This window comes from Rhamphochromis longiceps, linkage group LG18 (assembly GCF_057381845.1).
Source record: "Rhamphochromis longiceps isolate RC_006_pf linkage group LG18, R_longiceps_female_GT1.1, whole genome shotgun sequence".
Classification (NCBI taxonomy): domain Eukaryota; kingdom Metazoa; phylum Chordata; class Actinopteri; order Cichliformes; family Cichlidae; genus Rhamphochromis; species Rhamphochromis longiceps.
The window spans coordinates 4698272-4717393 of NC_140574.1; the positions used below are offsets into that span (position 1 = coordinate 4698272).

The following is a 19122-nucleotide window of genomic DNA, read 5'->3' on the forward strand; positions in this document are numbered from 1 at the left end:
TGGTTTAAATGTTTTGTTCATGTCTATGTTTTGGTCCATTTAAATGTTGAATACACTCAAATCACTTTTCTCCCTTTAAGTTGTTGTCAGTGTCTCATTCTGAGTGGAGGGATATTCCTTCTTTAAGTTGAGTTACCACTGCCAGTCTCCTTACGATCCTAACTGAACCCAACAAGAGTAGATTCTCAAATATTGTTTTTTTCCTTGACTTTGTACGACAGATTACTGTGGATTTGACTGATTTTGGACTACTCAGTTAAAAAGGGTGACAAATAGTGGCGAGCCAGCCAGGAGATTGGCATAGTGGTTTTACCTCCAACTCATATGACACACTGAGTGATACTTTTATTTTCGAAAATGGCACTTGACCTTTGTGAACGCTTTAGAGTTGATAGCCAGAAAACCCTGCTTATTACAGGTATTGAAAGACATCGTAGTGAACATGATATAACTAATGTTTTTGAAGTCAATGGTAAGATCTCTAACATTGTCAGGGTCCCTGATGAGCCACATCAGCCCGAAGGCAGAACACTTATAGTGTATGAGTCTGAACAGGCTATCTTAAAGATAGACCCTTCCACCTTAGGGGAAGTTGTCAGCCCTGTAGACCCTACAGTGAAATGGGTTTCCAAAACCATCAGAGATATCACCCAAGAAGAAATGGGCAAGGAAGTGGCCCGTAGATACCTGAAGGAACTTGAGTTTATGGGGGGCAGTGGGAGGGCAGGCTTCCTCAGTATTTTCCAAGGCGAGTTGCAGGCCAGCCCTACCCCCCAGACTGAGACACAGTCACCCGTTGACCATAACGTTAATACGACAGCTGACATCATTCCCAATACTGATTCAAGTGAACCCGTAGAACCCACAAGTGCTTTCAGCCCACATACTGACACTTTTGCTGGTCCAGTACATGTAGACGAGAGCATCTACAACCCTTCGCATATTCAGAAAGTAGTGGTTGAACATGTTATTCGTAATGAGCCAAGTCACGCACCCCTTGCTCATGCTAAGATACGTACCTTCTCAGGCCGACTTCCACGGCCCAACGGTGAAGTCGACTATGAGACATGGCGTACCCAAGTCGATCTTCTACTCAGTGACCCTTTTCTGACTGATGCCCTCAAAGTGAGGAAGATACTTGAGAGCTTACTTAGCCCTGCATCTGAAATTGTAAAGCCTCTGGGGGTCACTGCGACACCAAGCACTTATGTCACTCAGCTTGATTCAGCCTTTGGAGTTGTTGAGGACGGTGAAGAGCTTTACACTGCCTTTCTTGGCTCGAATCAAAACAGCGGAGAAAACCCATCTGCCTTCTTGAACCGTCTTCACAGCCTTCTCACACGAGTCATTTCTAGAGGGGGAGCCCCTCCTACAAATGTAAATGAACTGCTTCTTAAGCAATTCATTAGAGGTTGCTGGGACCAAAGCTTGATAGTAAGTCTCCAGCTTGAAGCAAAAAAGAGCTTTCCACCCTCATTTTCGGAGCTTCTCCTCATGTTAAGGACTGAGGAAGAGCGTCGTTTCGCCAAGTTGGACCGCATGAAGAAACATTTGGGTGCAACAAAAGCTGCTGCACATGCACACTCAGTTTTTAGTATGCCCACCTTTGGCCAAGCGCCACTTGCGACTCCTACTCCAACCGACAGTGAAGCTGTGAAACTCGAACAAAAAGTCAATGAACTCACAAAGCAAGTTGAACAGTTAACTTTAACTCAAAGGCCAAGGAGCACCACCCCAAGTACTGAACCTCTTTTAAGCACTAAATCCAAATCTGTGAACCCAAAACCAAATGAAACTGCCAAGCTTGAAAGTCAAATAGCCGAGTTGACCAAACAAGTCCAAATGCTTGTCCAAAGCCAAAGACATTCAACCAAACCTGAGAAATATGAGCCCAAAAATTCTCTAGCTGTCAACACCAGAAACTCACAGACATTTGCTAAAGTTCCTGGCACACCTAGGGCATGGTTTTGCTTTAAGTGTGGGGAAGACAATCATATTGCAGTAAGCTGCACAAATGACGCTAATCCTACACTTGTCCGAGAAAAGCATGCAGAGTTGAGAAAGAAACAGGCTGATTTTGCTGCACGACAGGCCACAGCCCCGTTTGCTTTAAACTAGTGGCAGCTCCTGTTGTGGGACACCCAGGAGCTGAAACCCTTGATTCCCCCAGTCCCGAGACATTAGCTTGTGGTCCTGAAGTGCAAATCACAGAACCCATTCATCCCATAGACAGCCTAGATCCCAACTTCCTCTTCCCTCAAGGCCTCATAGGCCCACGCTGTGCAGCCTCAGTACTTGTTGACGGGGTACCCTGTGAATCCATAATGGACTCAGGCTCACAGGTTACGACCATTTCTGAGTCTTTTCACAAGATGCACCTTTCCCACCTTCCCATCCAGCCAATACATGCTCTTCTTGAAATTGAAGGAGCAGGAGGGCAAAACGTGCCATACTTGGGATATGTTCAGACTTGCATTACATTTCCCGAAAATATTGCAGGCAAAGAACAACAATTAGCTGTTTTGGCCCTTGTTGTTCCTGAGTGTCACTTTAACAGTAGAATTCCGCTGTTGATAGGGACAAATGTGCTTTTACGGGTTTATGGACAGTTAGTACATCAAGATGGTCCCAAGTTCATTCGTAAGCTACACTCTAAGCAGTTTGCAACGATCCTTCAACATGTTGCCCAAGTACAAAGAAATGATACTCATTCCTGCCCTGTCATGTTGCATAGCAAAGGGGCAGTGACAATCCCTGCAAGACACAAACAATGCCTAATGGGAAATGTGAGGTTAAGAAAGAACAACCGGAACACAAGTTTTGTCCTTGAGCCGCATGAGCAATACAAGTTACCAGGTGGATTGCTTCTTGAATCGGCTTTAGTAGACATTCCTTTTAATTCCAGCAGTAAAGTGCCTGTCATTGTACACAATGTTAGTGAACATGCTGTTACGTTGCAGTCAAATAGCATTGTCGCTCAAGCTTGTGCAGCCCAACACGTTTCCCCACTAGCATCGAGTCAAACTCGGAATCCTCCAAGTCAAAATGAACCAGACAGTGACAACCTCACATTCAACCTTGATGATTCTCCCATCCCAGAGCAATGGAAAGAGCGAATTCTGGGAAAACTGAGATCCATCCCTGAAGTTTTTGCTCTCGATGACATGTCCCATGGCCACACCACAGCTGTGAAGCACCAAATCAAATTGAACAATGAAACGCCTTTCAAAGAGCGGCCAAGGCCCATACACCCAAGTGACAGAGAAGCTGTCAAACAACATCTAAGAGAATTACTGGATGCGGGCATCATTCGAGAGTCACAAAGTCCTTTCGCCTCACCAATTGTATTGGTAAGGAAAAAGAATGGCTCGATAAGGCTATGCATAGATTACCGTAGACTAAATCTAAGAACTATTCGAGATGCATATGCCCTGCCAAATATTGAGGAGACATTCACAGCTCTGAGTGGAGCTAAATGGTTTTCGGTCATGGACCTTAAGTCCGGTTACTATCAGGTGGAGGTAGCCGAGGAGGACAAGCCTAAGACAGCTTTTGTGTGTCCTCTTGGCTTCTATGAATTTAATAGGATGCCACAGGGTGTTACAAATGCCCCAAGCACCTTCCAACGCCTGATGGAGAAGTGTGTGGGTGATCTCCACCTCACCGAAGTGCTTGTCTTTTTAGACGACCTGATTGTGTTCTCAGACACATTGGAAGAGCACGAATCCAGGCTAATGAAAGTTCTTAGTCGCTTGAGAGACTACGGTCTTAAATTATCCCCAGAAAAATGCCACTTCTTCAAAACATCTGTGAAGTATTTAGGGCATGTTGTGGATGCTCACGGAGTCCACACCGATCCTGAAAAGATCTCTGCTCTGAAATGTTGGCCGCGCCCATCCAATTTCAAAGAGCTTAAATGTTTTTTAGGCTTCGCTGGATACTATAGACGTTTCGTTGAAGGGTACTCCAAGATAGCCAAACCGTTGAATCGTCTCACTGCCGGCTACCGGCCACCGAAGAAGAGAGGCAAGATTTACAAGAGAGAACCACCCAGACTTTCTTACAGTCCCACTCAGCCTCTCGGGGAACAATGGACTCATGAGTGTGAAACCTCCTTCCGAACAATAATCGAAAAGCTGACTTCTGCACCAATTCTTGCTTTTGCCAACCCTCAACTCCCCTATGTATTGCACACGGATGCTTGTCGGGATGGGTTGGGAGCTGCGCTCTATCAGGAGCAAGAGGGGAGGCTGAGAGCAGTTGCTTACGCTAGCAGGGGGCTTTCTAAGAGTGAACAGAACTATCCCACACACAAACTTGAATTCTTAGCCCTCAAGTGGGCTGTGTGTGAAAAGTTCAATGACTACCTTTACGGTTCTAGCTTCACAGTCCTGACCGACAATAACCCGCTAACTTATGTTTTGACAACTGCAAAATTAGATGCGGCAGGACACAGGTGGCTGGCTGCCTTGTCTACTTACAATTTCAATATTAAGTACAGGGCAGGTCAAGCAAACAAAGATGCTGATGGGTTGTCACGGCGGCCCCAAGAGCCTCCTCATGAAGATGAAGCATTTGTCAAAGAAAAAGCTCGCATTGATGATATGAAAGAACGTCTCATTAACATGCAAAACAATCTTGACCATGAAACGTTTTCTGCCTTGTGTCAGCGTCACTCAGTGTCATGCCATTCAGAAACCCTCTCAGTTGTCGAGAGTCTTGCTATTGACCCCAGCTCAGTCACTGAGGCTTATGGAGAAGACATCTTACCCTCAATGACAGATGCTGATTGGTGCGCTGCACAAAAGGATGATCCTTCTCTCGCTCGTGTTATAGCCCTGTTGAGAAGAGGCTTGAAACCCAGCCCCAAAGAAGCAAATCTTGAATCGTCAGATGTTAAACTCCTTCTGAAACAATGGAACAAATTCGAGCTCAGTAATGGCGTGCTTTACAGGAAATTCAATGACAGAGATTCCCTTGTGTACCAGTTAGTACTGCCCCAAAAGTACCGCGACAGAGCCCTGAAAGGTGTACATGACGAGGTTGGTCACCTCGGGGTTGAGCGTGCCTTACATCTCGCTCGGGCAAGGTTCTACTGGCCACGAATGGCTCAGTCTATTGAAGAGAAGTGTAAGAAATGCTCACGTTGTCTCATGAGGAAGGCCCTTCCCCAAAAGGCTGCTCTACTACAGAATATCCAGGCAACTTACCCTCTTGAGCTAGTGTGCATTGATTACTTGTGTATTGAGCCCGATAGTCGAGACACCAGAAATGTGTTAGTATTGACGGACCATTTCACAAAATTTGCAGTTGCGGTCCCGACAAAAGATCAAAAGGCTAAGACAATAGCCAGGGCTCTTTGGGATCACCTTATCATCCCCTATGGTATCCCTAGCCGTCTGCTTAGTGACCAAGGCAGAGATTTTGAATCTAAGCTTGTTAAAGAGCTCTGCACATTGATTGGGACAAGCAAAATTCGCACAACGCCCTATCATCCACGAGGAAACCCGGTGGAAAGGTACAATAGGACTCTCTTAGACATGTTAGGCACACTGGAGGACAAAGACAAGTACCATTGGAGAGACTTTGTTAGGCCATTAACACATGCCTACAACTGTACACGAAATGACACAACAGGGTACTGTCCATACGAACTTATGTTCGGCAGACAGCCGAGGTTGCCTATTGATCTTGTCCTTGGTACTTACCCGGACAAAACCAGTCCAAAGTCTTACTCTGACTATGTTAAAGGCCTTCGCCAAAACCTCCAAGAGAGTTACACCCTTGCCAGCGAACATTCACAAAAGATGGGTGAGAAGAATAAAATGAGGTTTGATAAAAAGATCAAAGCTGCAGAACTGTTTCCAGGTGACAGAGTTTTAGTAAGGAACGTGAATGTTAGAGGGAAGCACAAACTTGCTAACCGTTGGGAACAAAATATTCACATTGTTGTCAAACGGGTCAAAGACAGCCCAGTGTATGTTGTCAAACCGGAAAACGGAGACGGCCCCCAGCGTACATTGCACAGGGATTTGCTTCTCCCTTGCGGGTTCTTACCTGTTGAAGATCAGGTTGGATCGGACTCTCAAAATGTGAATCAAAGGAAAATGAGGACCAGGAGTAAACCAAACTGCACAAAAGGCAACGACAAGGATAATGGAGGAGAGTACAGTGATGAGGATGAGATGAGTGATGAAGAGGAATTATGTTTTGGCACATGGAATCCACAAATCATCACAAAAGGCCCTTACATTCAAACTGAGTCAGCTCATCCTAAAGCCCAACAGCAATTGGACAGTCATCCCCCTGTATCATCCCCTGACACTGCTGTACCGGAAACGTCCTTACCTGATATTGGAAAACCTACCTTGACACAACCTGAAGTCTCTAACACAAGTCATGTGGACTATGTTCCTTCCGATGCGAGGTCTTCAGACCATGTTGTGATTGACATTCCCGAACCCAACTTGACACCTACCATGACTGATGCAGATCTCACTCCACCAGAGCCTGCAGTCATTAATGATGATGCTGTTAGTACTGATGCTGGTGCTACAGAACCAGTGAGGTTGAGGCGCTCTGACAGAGAAAGACGCCCACCTCAGAAATTCACTTATGATGAGTTAGGAGAGCCACTGACCTTGGCTATTAGCTCCTTTTTCCAAACCTTAGGCGTTGCATTCTCCAAAACTGTCATGTCACCTTTACCAGGCCCCAGTTGGTCTATGATGCATGAAGGGACTCATGCCGTTTAGAGGGGGAGAGTGTAACCCATGGTTATTTTATTGCCAATTGTATTCTGTTTTTATTCTAATTTGAAGTGTTACTGTTTTGTTAAATGCTGAGTTTTCCCCATGTACCGTGAATGCACCATAGCGCGTGCGTGGTGACTTTCTTTCACTGCATCCGCCTGCACGGAGCTAGATGCGCAAAGCTGTGTGGATATTCAGTCCTGTAACGTGTTGCACTACGGAATTAATGTTTTTATGAAGAATATCCTGGTGAGTCTCACAGTTGCAGTTTCAGTTGTGATTCATAGTCCAGTTTCTGAGCATAAAACCAGTCAGGATACTATGCTTGTCGGAAATGTGATGTTTGTCTTAGAACCTGCTAACGATTGCTTAGCTGTGTTAGCCTGTGGAAAGTATGCTAGCGTACCCACATGTGCTCCCTGGGCTAATGCGCTTACATGTGAAGTTTTAGCTAACACACCACGGAGACACTTTTCATGCTTCATGATTTGCAGTGAAATGTATTTTTGTTGTTGATAAATTGTTATTGGCCAATAAGAACTGTATAGGTGTGTGATGTGTGAGGGGGAACAAAAGGGATAACACTAGAGAAACACATGTTTTATTTTACAAGTGAGTGATTGCACTGCACGCTGTGTGCAGGCTGGTTTTTTTTATGTAGTAGAAATCTGCTGCAAGGCCCGAGCGGTGCCATCTAAGGACTGGATGCCACTGGAGGTGCCTAGAAAGGACGTTCTCAATCTGAAGGCCACCTGTTTCCTTGGAGGGTGGTAGGATACAACGATTTGCAATTTTTTTTGGATTAACGTTTTTTTTTCTGAGATCTCAGGACACTTTATGTTGTTACTTTTTTTCTTTTTTTTTGGGTCAGATCTGATTCCACTTAACACAAAAAAAAAAAGCAAAAACTGTGACTAAAGACAATTAACACTTACTAAGAACACTGAATACTAAGTGCACTGAACTGAAATGGACAGCCTACCTGATACATTTATGGACACTTTAAGTGATATATTGTACATTGTTGAGATTTACATGTTTGAAATGGTTTAAATGTTTTGTTCATGTCTATGTTTTGGTCCATTTAAATGTTGAATACACTCAAATCACTTTTCTCCCTTTAAGTTGTTGTCAGTGTCTCATTCTGAGTGGAGGGATATTCCTTCTTTAAGTTGAGTTACCACTGCCAGTCTCCTTACGATCCTAACTGAACCCAACAAGAGTAGATTCTCAAATATTGTTTTTTTCCTTGACTTTGTACGACAGATTACTGTGGATTTGACTGATTTTGGACTACTCAGTTAAAAAGGGTGACATGAGGATGGGTATATATTCTCTAAAACTTACAGGAGGGGGTTGTGAGGAAAGTGCTGCATTAGCAGAAAAACAACTCCATAAAAGGAAATCGGCCTTGGGTGTTCTAGTCTCTTCGCTTGCAGATATCTTGCACCTGCAGGATGAGGCGATCGCTTCTTATCGCTCTCAAGGCCAAAGTCGTGAGCACATTTTTATTACACAGTTGCACAGTAACTTTAAAGCTGAACAATATTTAAAGCTGAATAATGTTTGATCAGATTATATTTTCTTCAAATCCCCCTTTTGACCCATCTTAAATGGGTCAACACACAAAAATAAGTAACATTCAAAGGAACACAGAGACGTGTCGAAGCCTGGCTCGAAAAACTCCTCGGGTCTTATCATTTGTCTTTATCTGTCATTGCAGATGAGGAGAAAAGAGTCCAGGCACCACCCTGCCCAGGGGTCGGCTGCAAGCAGTCTCGGTTCCCGACGAAAGCAGTAACAGCTGTCCTGCACACAAGGAATACAACGAGTCAGTGCAACCAGGGTAGTGACACAAAATTAACAGTTCCTGTAACTCAGCAACCAAAAAGCACAAGTAATGATAAAAATGTGGAGAGTACAGAGTATACTATAATAATGAAAGATATAAACGTGAAAATGTGAAAGAATAAATCAACCGTAAAATAAACCCAGAACGGTAACTGCTAAGGACATTCAAAAGTGAATATGGTAAAACGTGAGGAAGGGGTGTGGAAAAAAAACAATTTATATCCAGTGGTGGGAGTACACATTCGCTCAGGCTTAAGTCCGGAGACCCTGAGAACATCGCTTAACCCTCACAACCCGACCAGACACAGTTCAACCAGATATATCCTTCAAGAGGAAGTGGGTGAGGGAAACAATTAATAACAAACCTAATACAAAACACCACAGAGAAACAACCATTTTAGAAGAATTTAAACAAGAGAAAGACGATAATGGTCGTCACCCTCACGATCAGAGTTTTCATCATCCGTTGGCGAGGAGGTGGGAAGTTGACTAGCCAATAAAGGCATCTGCCGGGCGAGATCCTTATCCTCAGGAGTGAGAGCTGTAACAATCAGTCTCTGGAAGAGGGATCGAATGCATGGAATACAACAGCAACCGCAGGTGACTAGGATAGCAACAAAAACTGAGATGGAAACTAGGATGGAAGCTACAAGGGCCTTATATTTGCCAAACATGTTAAGCCAAGAGTCCCACATGGCAGTATCAACGCCCGAGTGTTCCTTCATTTTAACAGTAAGAGCTGTGAGACCAGTAATAGCTTTAGTGAGGGAACCATCAGGAGCTGTGTTATTGGGGATATAGGTACAGCACTCCTGACCAAAAAGGCTGCAGACTCCGCCGTTTTCTGCGAGGAGAAAATCCGTTGCGACCCTGTTTTGGAAAGCCATTAGGGAAGTGGCAGATAACTGTGCATGCACAGCTTCAAAACCATCTCGAGTGTAATTAGCCAACAGTTGCACATTAAAGTGAATGTAGTTAATTCTGTCTACATTCGCATTTATTTCAACCATCCAAAGTATCGAGGCCCATCCTGCTTTAACCTGGTCTCGCAGTTTATATTCATCGGGGACCCCACGGGGTATACCTACAGCATCAATATAGGTTGGATTATGAGCTGAACCTGGGATTAGAGAACGTTTAGAGCGGCGTTCAGAGGAGGATGGGAGGCCAACTTCGTGTACTTCTATAGAGAGATCTACTGGAGTGACTAAAACAGGTAAAATAAGAGTTATGAGAGCGCAAAGACCTGACGCATCCCGAGGGAAACCATCATATAACTTGTTATTGCCACACCACCACCACAAATCAGCCCTAGCCGTAGGTCGGAAGTTTGGTTTCATAACCGTCCTCTCAGTGCACCAAGAAGAGTTCAAGCTACCTAGTTTTACTGCATTGCCAGTCAGGTTAATACAAGTGAAATTGTTCACAGCTACATCTGAAGAAAAGAAAGGTGGTTTATTAGAGACCGAGCGTTGAGTTTTAGGAAAGTGGTTTTCCAGATATGAGCAATGACCTCGTTTTGTATTGTTCATAAGATGCAGGAGGCATGCACTATTGACTGGCGCCGGTACAACTCTTAAAGTGGGGCGGGCTCCCATACAAACTATGCAGTCGGAAGCCGTCTTGTCAGCAGCTTGTTCAGCTAGTAGTAACCAGTTGTTTGTTGCTCCAGAAATACCGGTTAGAATTTGGAAGAGGTCATCTTTAGACATTTTATTTGTGTCTACAATGCGTATTCGGCCGTTTCTCCCCCCGTTTGTATATGTCACCGGAGGGCCATTAAAGGTGGGGTTATCATCTTTAACTACAGAGCTTGGAACTGCACCAACGCTAGGGCATATTTCCATTTGCCAATACAGGGCGGTGCGATCAGTCCAAGGGGCAAGTATAAATTGTTGACAGGAGGTCAAGGCCAGATCCTTTAGGGTAAAAATTAAGCCTGAAAGATCCGGTTTTTTTGCTATTCTGAGCATATTTTGGTTTCTCCAGTGCAAAGCCTGACCCCTAGAGTGCTTGGACCAATCGAGGTCCGTTTCTGACACTAAACTGGACCACTTCCACTGATGCCAACCTCCCAGGGTTATATACCACACTGAGGAGGAGAGATGTACTGCAAGGTTAAAAAGATCCCCCCCTTGGTCTTTGGTGACGGGAGTGACTGGGAAGCTAGCGAAATCTATTTCAACTACCCAACTTTTATTGTTGGGGACACAGAGAGTAATCATTCTAGTCGTACTTGGGGTACAGGAGGTAACCGTGTCTCGTTTCTTTCTAACTCGATCGGGCGTGGGCAAAACTGGAGAGGAAGTGGTGGGCAAGACCCTAGGGGCTACATTTGTCAGATTGGGACTGTCAGAAGGGGGCGAAGCTTTTGAACTTGAAGGTGTCAGAAGTGTCGGGGGCCCTTCACAGATCAGGATTATGCCAATGGGAATGAGACCCAGGGCCAGGAAGCAAACAAAGACGCAACATCTTTGCCTGCCTGTCATTTCAGGGGGAAAGGGCCAAGACATGTTTACTTAGCTTGGATGTCTTCTAATAGAGGATGATGGGGCACAGAAAGGTGGTCCAGTTCCCCCCACCTCGCCAAGGGCGTGTTCTAGGAGTTAAAGAGCAACAAAAAGTATCAGTGACACAACTTTAAATGAGCTTTCAGCGGTTAAAACTATTGCAATGTAAAATGTAAATCTTAAAAACTCAAGCCAATATAAAAGCAAAGTCATAAAAGATGTTAAAAATAGAAAAATAAAAATGTTTAGTTCAGTATGAAGAACACCCCCTTTTGTAACCAGCCGGCTTGTAGGTTGAGTTTTGGCTCCCTCAAGTGGTTGGTGATGCTGTTGCAGCTCCTTCTGACAGGTCCTTCTGCACCTCTCTCAAGGTTCTTCCTGGTTCGGTGGCAGCAGCGCACTGTGTGTAATGAAACCAGGTGTCACCTTTCCCTTCGAGCCTGACAGCGTGGGAGGTCCGCTCTGTTATGCGGTAAGGGCCTGTCCAGCGAGGCTCAGCCCACTTTCTCTTTGTGACTTTCAGGAGGACGTAGTCCATTCCAGGTGTAGCCGCCTCTTTCAGCTCTTGCTGGTTTCTTTCAGCGACCTGTGAGGAATACTGGGCAACAAAACTGCGGAGCATGTTATAATATGTCCTCGGATCGAGGTCTGAATCAGCTTCATCCGACATTAACAGGCGAGAGGAGGGGCCAGGAAAAGGCCTGCCATGCTCCAACTCAAATGGAGTGTAACCAGAGGTTTGATTTACTGAGCATCTTATGGACATTAATGCAAGAGGCAATGCCTTAACCCAATCTAATTTGGTCTGTGCACAGATTTTAGCCAATTTAGTTTTTAGAGTTTGATTCATCCTTTCCACTTTCCCCTGGGACTGGGGGTGGTAAACTGAGCCAAACTTATGTTTCAAACCTAATGCGGCTTCAACCCTCTGCAGATCGTGGTTCCTGAAATGTGAACCATTGTCCGACCTTATGACCTCGGGAAACCCATGCTGTGGTATATAATGATTAATCAGACACTTCACCACAGTTCCACTGTTTTCACTTGCTGTCGGCCAGGCTTCTGGCCAACCTGAAAATGCATCCACAGCCACCAGCAGGTACCTGTAACTACCTACTCTGTCCACCATGTCTGTGTAATCAATGATTATTTCTTTCCCTGGGCAAAGTGGGATGGGGAAGTACCCTGCTATTGGCTTGAAGGCGGGCTTGATTCCAAATTGGTTGCACTCCTTACAGGTTTTAACCATGTATTTTGTCATGTCTTTTAGATAAGGGTGCCACCAGGCGGCTAAGTTCCTCATCATTTGTGCAGGTCCCACATGCCCCACTCCATGTGCCTCTTCCATTGCTGTCTGTCTGACCCCTGGCGGTAGAATGGGCCTTCCATCTGGGCCACGCCACACATCTGTTTTTGTGGCCCCTCTTGTTACCCATAATGATTTTTCCTGGGGGCTGGCTTTGTCCTGTAACTCTCTGATTGTGGCTAGGCCTAGTTGTATGGGTGGTCTTTCTGGAGGGGGTGTGGCTTCTGGGTCCATTACCATAATCAGGGAGGGTAAGTAACCAGCTGTCTGCTTCGCTACTAAGTCGGCCTGTTTGTTACCTAATGCCACTAAGTCCAATCCGGCACTGTGTCCTTTGCATTTTACCACTGCCACCTTAACAGGTAACAACAGTGCTTCCGCTAATTCCCTCATTTCTATCTCATGTTTAATAGGCTTTCCGCTGGCTGTCAAAAAACCAGCTCTTAGCCACTGCTTGAGCTCCACATGCACTGCTCCCACAGCATAAGCTGAATCACTGTATATATTCACTTTCTGTCCCTTTCCCATCCTTAAGGCTTCAATCACCGCTCTCAGTTCAGCTCTCTGTGCAGACTGTTGTCCTGTCAACTGCTCTGCTTTCACTGTTTTCCATCTCATGTCTGTCTGTTCCACTATTGCCCATGCAGCCTTCAACATTCCACTTTCAGTTCTGAAACAACATCCATCTGTGAACCAATCTTTTTCTGCATCCATTAGCGGTTCTGCCTGCAAATCTGGCCTGATTTTCTCCTGTACCTGCACAACCTCTTCACACATATGTGGTTCCCCCGATCCCATGTGATCAGCCATGTTTATGCCTTCATGTGAGTAGGTGATGTGTGGTGCTTCCAAAATGGTACTGAGGCGTCTCTGCCTGAGTGAAGTGAGTGTGAAGGCCTGTGAGGAGACGTAGGCCACCACACTGTGTGATGTCAAAATTTTTAGTGGGTGGTTCATCACTATGTGTGCTGTTTTCTGAATGATTTTTGCAAGTCCAGAAACGTGTTGTGTGCACGGTGGGTGGCGTTTTTCAGTGTTGTCAAGCATTACGCTTACATATGTCAACACTTTTCTCTCTCCCCCTTTTTTCTGGAACAGGATACCATTGATATGGGTTCCAGTTCCAGAAACATCAAGATGAAAAGGCAAAGCATAATCTGGCACAGCAAGGTCAGAGGCGACAGAAAGCTGTTGTTTTAACTTTATAAACGCCTGTTCTGTTTCTGTAGTCCATGAGAGGGGAGCAGAGAGGTTTCTCATGCCTTGTTCATTTACCAAAGCGCGCAAAGGGGAAGTAAGGCCAACATAGTCTGGGACATAGGTCCTGCTGTAACCAGTCAGGCCCAAAAATGACAACATGTCTTTCACAGTTAGAGGTTTTGGATGGTGCAAAATGGAGTTCCTGTGTTCTGGGGACAAGGAAATACCGGACTGTGAGACCATGCGGCCTAGAAAAGAAACCTGTTTTCTTGCAATCTGTAGTTTGTTTTTGCTCACTTTAAAACCTGTGTTGGCCAGGTGGTGAAGTACCACTCTGGTGGCCTCCAAACAGATGTCAGCCGTGGGGGCAGACAGCAAAAGGTCATCCACATATTGTATTAACATACAGTCAGATGGTAGTGGGCAGGTTTGTAAAAGTTCTTTCAAACACTGATTAAACAGTCCTGGGGAGAGGGCAAATCCCTGTGGTAAGCGAGTGTAACGCCATTGTCGGCCTCTAAATGTAAATGAGAAAATGTCACGCAGTGACTCACGAAGTGGGAGGCAGAAAAAGGCATTAGCCAAGTCAATGCAGGTGAACCAGGCATGAGATGGTGGGAGGTTGGTCAAGGCAACATAAGGATTAGGCACAGGCAAAGTAGGAGTGCCAAGTAAGGCATTAATCCTTCTCAAATCATGTGCCATTCTGAACTTCCCCGTGCCTTTTTTCTCAACAGGTAGGATGGGCGTGTTCCACTTAGAGCAGGAGGGCTCCAGGACACCGGCAGTGACCAAACCAGAAATTGTTTCTGCAATCCCAGCCTCAGCCTCCGGTCTGTGTGGGTACTGAGGCTGCCACAAAGGGGTAGCAGATGACAGTTGAAAAGAGACTGGCTCCACATCAACTAAACCTACATCTGTGGGTCCATGGGACCACAAACAATCTGGAAGAGAGTCGAGTAAAGGCGCAGCATCACAGTGGTCTGTGTGTTCTCTGCCATGTGACCCGCTGACCACTCTATGTTGCAGTGTTGAGGAATTAAAGCAATCATTTAAAATTTGGTATGTCTTGGTAGATGGAGAAAACAAAACCTGTGGGAGTTTTGTAGGTGTCCAGTCAGTGGCCGCAAGGGAACGTTTAACCATTCCACCCAGCTCCTTAGCCTGGTGTCCAGGATGTAAGGCCAGTGACACATGGGGAGCTGCCTCATCAGACATCATGTACCACTGTAATTGATCTGTTGTAAAAGTAACCGCTGCTGCCACTCCCTCCGGTGCCGCAAAAATGCACGACATGTTCAGAGACCAAGCCCGCCCCTCACACTGCTCTTGGAACATGTGCTGGTACCAGGTGGTGTCATGCCTGTCATAAAACAGTGTAACATGAGGTGGGTCAGGGGGAGGGACATAAGGATGCAGGAGTGAGAGCCACGGCCGCCATTGCTGAAAAGCAGTCCAAACTCCTGGTTCAGCAGGTGTTTCAACTTCCAATAATGCCCAGTAGATGTCAGCAGAGTCCGCCAAACAGGAGGAGGGTTGCAGCAGAAACTGACCACCTCCCTCTGGCCCATTAGAACAGGGAAGCACAACCCCAGTAGGGAGAGTCACAGTTAGGCCTTGTGAAGAGCAGAGTATTGTAGCTCCTAATTTAATCAACAAGTCTCTTCCCAGTAAATTCACAGGCGCCTGTTTTGAACAAACATAGCTGTGTAACAAAGTCTGATCTCCAACCGTTGTGGGGAGGGGCACGGTGTAAGGCAGAGTTTTAGGTTCCCCAGATATGCCCACCACTGTAATCACTCTGTCAGTAAGTCTTTCACGAGCAACATCCTTAATGGTGGAGTACGTAGCTCCAGTGTCCACTAAAAAGCTGCTTCTTCTTCTATCTACAGTTATGGACAGCATAGGGTCCGCCGTTGTCCCTTCACCGTCCTGGGCAGTCTGTGGGGTGTCCTATAGCTGGGGACCACCCTCGTAGTACTCCCACCCCATCACAGGCATCTGTGGGGCCGGGGGCACTTCAACTAAAGCACCATGAGGTCCACCTCTGTGGCCAGGATGCTGATAGGGCCCACCACGGGCTCCCCTGCCTCTTCCAGCAGCCGGGTTCAAAGGGCACGCTTTAGCCCAGTGTCCAGGTTGTCCACACCGGAAACAAACATACATCTGGCCTCCCCTACCACCTCCCATCTGACCCCTTCCCCTGAAACCACCTCTGTTTCCTCCAAATGGGGAACCTCTCTGCCCATAAGGGGCCGGGGAGTGATAAGCACCATACTGGGGGGGCTGTGGATCAGTTGGCCATGGGTTCGGATACAAATCAGGGGCAACTGGACCAGGAGGGGGAGCCGCAGCGGCCACAAGCTGCTTTTTAGGCTTGTCACCTTTTCCACCCAGGTCGTTTTTAGCTTTCTGCAGCTGAACCTTCAACAGTTGCAACTGTAAATCTTCGACGCTCTCCGCTTTATCATCAGACTTAATCTGCACTTTGTTAAGATTAAAAATCAAATGTTTCTTCCAGATTGCAAAGTCACAGTCCTGCAAATCAGGATTATCCTCCATTTTCTGGCTTACTGACTCCGGAATGCCCCTCAGCACCGCCCTTCTAAACCACATGCTCTGTGAACAAGTCCTACTGGGGTGATGACCTGTATGGTTCACCCAGTCTTCAACAGCCTGATTTAGATAATGGGTGGGATTTTGCTTTCCCTCCCATTTAAATTTCTGTAAGGTGCCTTGATTTTTGGGTGGGAATTGTTTGCGCAGGGCCGGTCCAATAAACCTCAAGGCCTGCATTAGTGGCACCTCGTTCTCATGCATGGTAGTACCCGCATTTTGTTCCAGGTCCGCTGCCTGAGATCGGGATGTGCACCTAGTTATAATAGCTCTAAAATCTCCCAGTGCGAGGTCCTGTCCAGCTGTGTATTTATCCAAACCAGCCAACCAGGCATTCCCTCCCTCCATTATGTCAGGGAGTTTGTCCACTAGGGCCTGGACATCTCCGAATGAATAAGGTTGATACACTGGTGTACGTTGCGCTTTAGTCTGGACCAGGGGAAACATGCCTGGAGGCTGAGGCACAGGGCCCTTAGATCTAGTCTGATATCCTAAACTGGGAGAGGTAGAGAGGGGTGTATTGTTAAGGTTACTGAGTTCATCATCAGTATCCTCAGTTTCTTCCCCGCCTGGTGGGTTAGCAGTGTCAGCAAAAACGTGGGCTAAACTCATCTGTGTTTCCGGATCCTGACGGCCCACCAAAGACATGGTAACTGTGACATTTGGTGAAGTGCCAGGCTCAGTTTTTGCAGTAGCGGTCAGATCTCCTTTAACAGCGACAGGAGTGCTGGCAAAGGGGTTGGACCGGGAAAGAGGGGCTGACGCAACACGATTATTCACCTGGACCACTGACCTATGTTCATTTAAGCAGCTGCGTAATGCTGCTTCTAGATCAGTTAATTGTTGTTCAGTGGGTTCCTGTCTGTTCATTCGAACCGCAAATGGTGCGCTCGCAAATGGGTCAGTTAGGCCCTCAGATCCGGTTCCAAAACAATGGGACATAGAAGAGGGGGCTCTACTACTAGCTGAGGATGTCGCCGACAGAGAGGAGCTTCCTGGGCAAAAATGCTTGGTATCTATGGGAGTTGGAGCTACGGGCGGTTCTTCTCCAATAGTCATTATTCCACCAGAGATATTAAGTACCGGATATATGCCTGCTGAGGGAGGAGTTGAGGCAGAATAGGGAGGTGGCTGAGACCTATTTTTCTTCATGTGTGGTTTTGCAGTTTCCCATAAACACACCCAGTGATTAAATTTAGCTTTGCGGCCTGCGTGCTTATCTGCTTCCTTTCTGTGTCTCACCCCGCTCATCACACCTGCACCTGCTGCTGCTGAGTTGGCTTCTTCCTCTTTCTCTTTTGCCTGCATAGCCTTATTCTGCCAAATTATTCCCCAATTACCACTACTCCCCTCGTTCTTTCCCTTTTCTTTCATTAACCTTTCAGCTGTTTTCCTCAATGACTCTTTCTGCTTTTTTGCTTCTTTAGGCTGGTGTGTGGAGTTGATGACTGTCTCAACACATGTTAATTGTTCTCCCAATGTGCTAAGAATAACACCGGGACCCCAACCATCATCATTAGTTTCTCGATCTAATTCTCCATCCATTTTACTGTCAATGGAGGAGTGTTCTTTTATTGATTTTAAAGGAGAATTTGGGCCAGCTGGGTTTCTGCCTCTGTTAGGCACTAACAGCTGGGGCGCTGCTTTAAAGGTGAGTCAGCACTGAAATATCCCTTCAGGTGTTACCAAGCTTCTACCAAACCGGAGTCTGGCGGGTAACCTTGCCTAGAGCTTCCTGATAGGGGTGCTAGTTGGTTGTCACCTTGTTCACACGTCTCATTCACACTTCATACATTACCTGCAGTCACTCATTACCCTCCTTATGTATGTAATAAATGTGTAAAAAAAAAATTCTATGTGTGGTGTATTATTTTAACCAAAAGAGGAACCTAGTTCCTTTAATTGTGTAATCTGTGAACAACGGAGAACCAAACTGTCCTGCCCAGTGTTCCACAGCAAGCATTCAGCGTGTATTTATGTGTGTCCAATATCAAACAGAACATCAAAACATTTAAAACACTAAAATCATCGGGGTTTTAAGAAGAGATCCGTTTTCTCCTATTGATCAAAGGGACCCCTCCTTTGGACTCCAACCAGTACTTCTCCTTTTTAAGTTTTAGAGGATCTTTTCTAATAAAGTCCTCTGGGCCTTCCTAACCCTTCTGTAGTTTAGAGAATATTACTAAAAAATATTCTCAAGGCCTTTAACCTTTTAATTTGTTTAGAAAGGCGTTACTAATAAACCCTTTCAAGGTCCCAGACCTGCACTGAGGTATGTATCCGACACCGGAAAGCAACCCGTCGGCTGCAACCGTGGTCAGACCTCAGTTCACTCTTATCTTTATTCACTTATTCACTTATTTCTTATTCACTTATCTCTTATTCACTTGTCTGATTCTCAACAAGCCTTAAGTAAGCCAGACAATTTTGGTTATGAATTACTAGGAGTTTGGACACTAAGTATTTTTATAATGTTCAATATAGCAGAAATAAAAGGTCTGCTTACCTTGTTTTTGTGTGCACACAGCTTTTGTCCAAACTCCGTTCACTCAGACCACGGCCGAAGTCCTCCCATCCGTTCCAGTTGACCTGGAGCGGATCCTGTTTCGTGACGCCAATTGAAGGATATAAAAAAAACAACAACAGCAATAGAATAATATTAAACACAAAGTGAACCCGTCTTCCTTCATTAAATAGGTTCTTTTAGATGTTAAGGAGGAATTGACTTAACCAGGCTGGCGGAGAATGAAGACAACCGGACACCTGCAGCAGATGGGGAATCAGTGAACTTTTATTGAGACAGAGACAACCTCTCAACACAGCTCACATCAGGAGATTCCTAATATTTGCTGTGAGGATGGGTATATATTCTCTAAAACTTACAGGA

General features: G+C 45.8%; 2 protein-coding genes across 2 annotated transcripts; both read right to left on the minus strand.

Annotated features, from left to right (window-relative positions):
• Positions 1 to 8807: 8807 nt before the first annotated feature.
• On the minus strand, positions 8808 to 10905 carry LOC146647516 (uncharacterized). The gene has a single exon (XM_085389520.1). The coding sequence runs from the start codon at positions 10826 to 10828 to the stop codon at positions 9011 to 9013; it is 1818 nt and encodes a 605-aa protein (XP_085245646.1). The 5' UTR covers positions 10829 to 10905; the 3' UTR covers positions 8808 to 9010.
• Positions 10906 to 15504: 4599 nt separating this feature from the next.
• On the minus strand, positions 15505 to 18802 carry LOC146647517 (uncharacterized). The gene has a single exon (XM_085389516.1). The coding sequence runs from the start codon at positions 17778 to 17780 to the stop codon at positions 15573 to 15575; it is 2208 nt and encodes a 735-aa protein (XP_085245642.1). The 5' UTR covers positions 17781 to 18802; the 3' UTR covers positions 15505 to 15572.
• Between the last annotated feature and the right edge of the window lie 320 nt (positions 18803 to 19122).

Coding starts and splice junctions, on each gene's coding strand:
- LOC146647517 (XM_085389516.1), bottom strand. CDS start 17,780: ATGGATGGAGAATTAGATCGAGAAACTAATGATGATGGTTGGGGTCCC.
- LOC146647516 (XM_085389520.1), bottom strand. CDS start 10,828: ATGATTACTCTCTGTGTCCCCAACAATAAAAGTTGGGTAGTTGAAATA.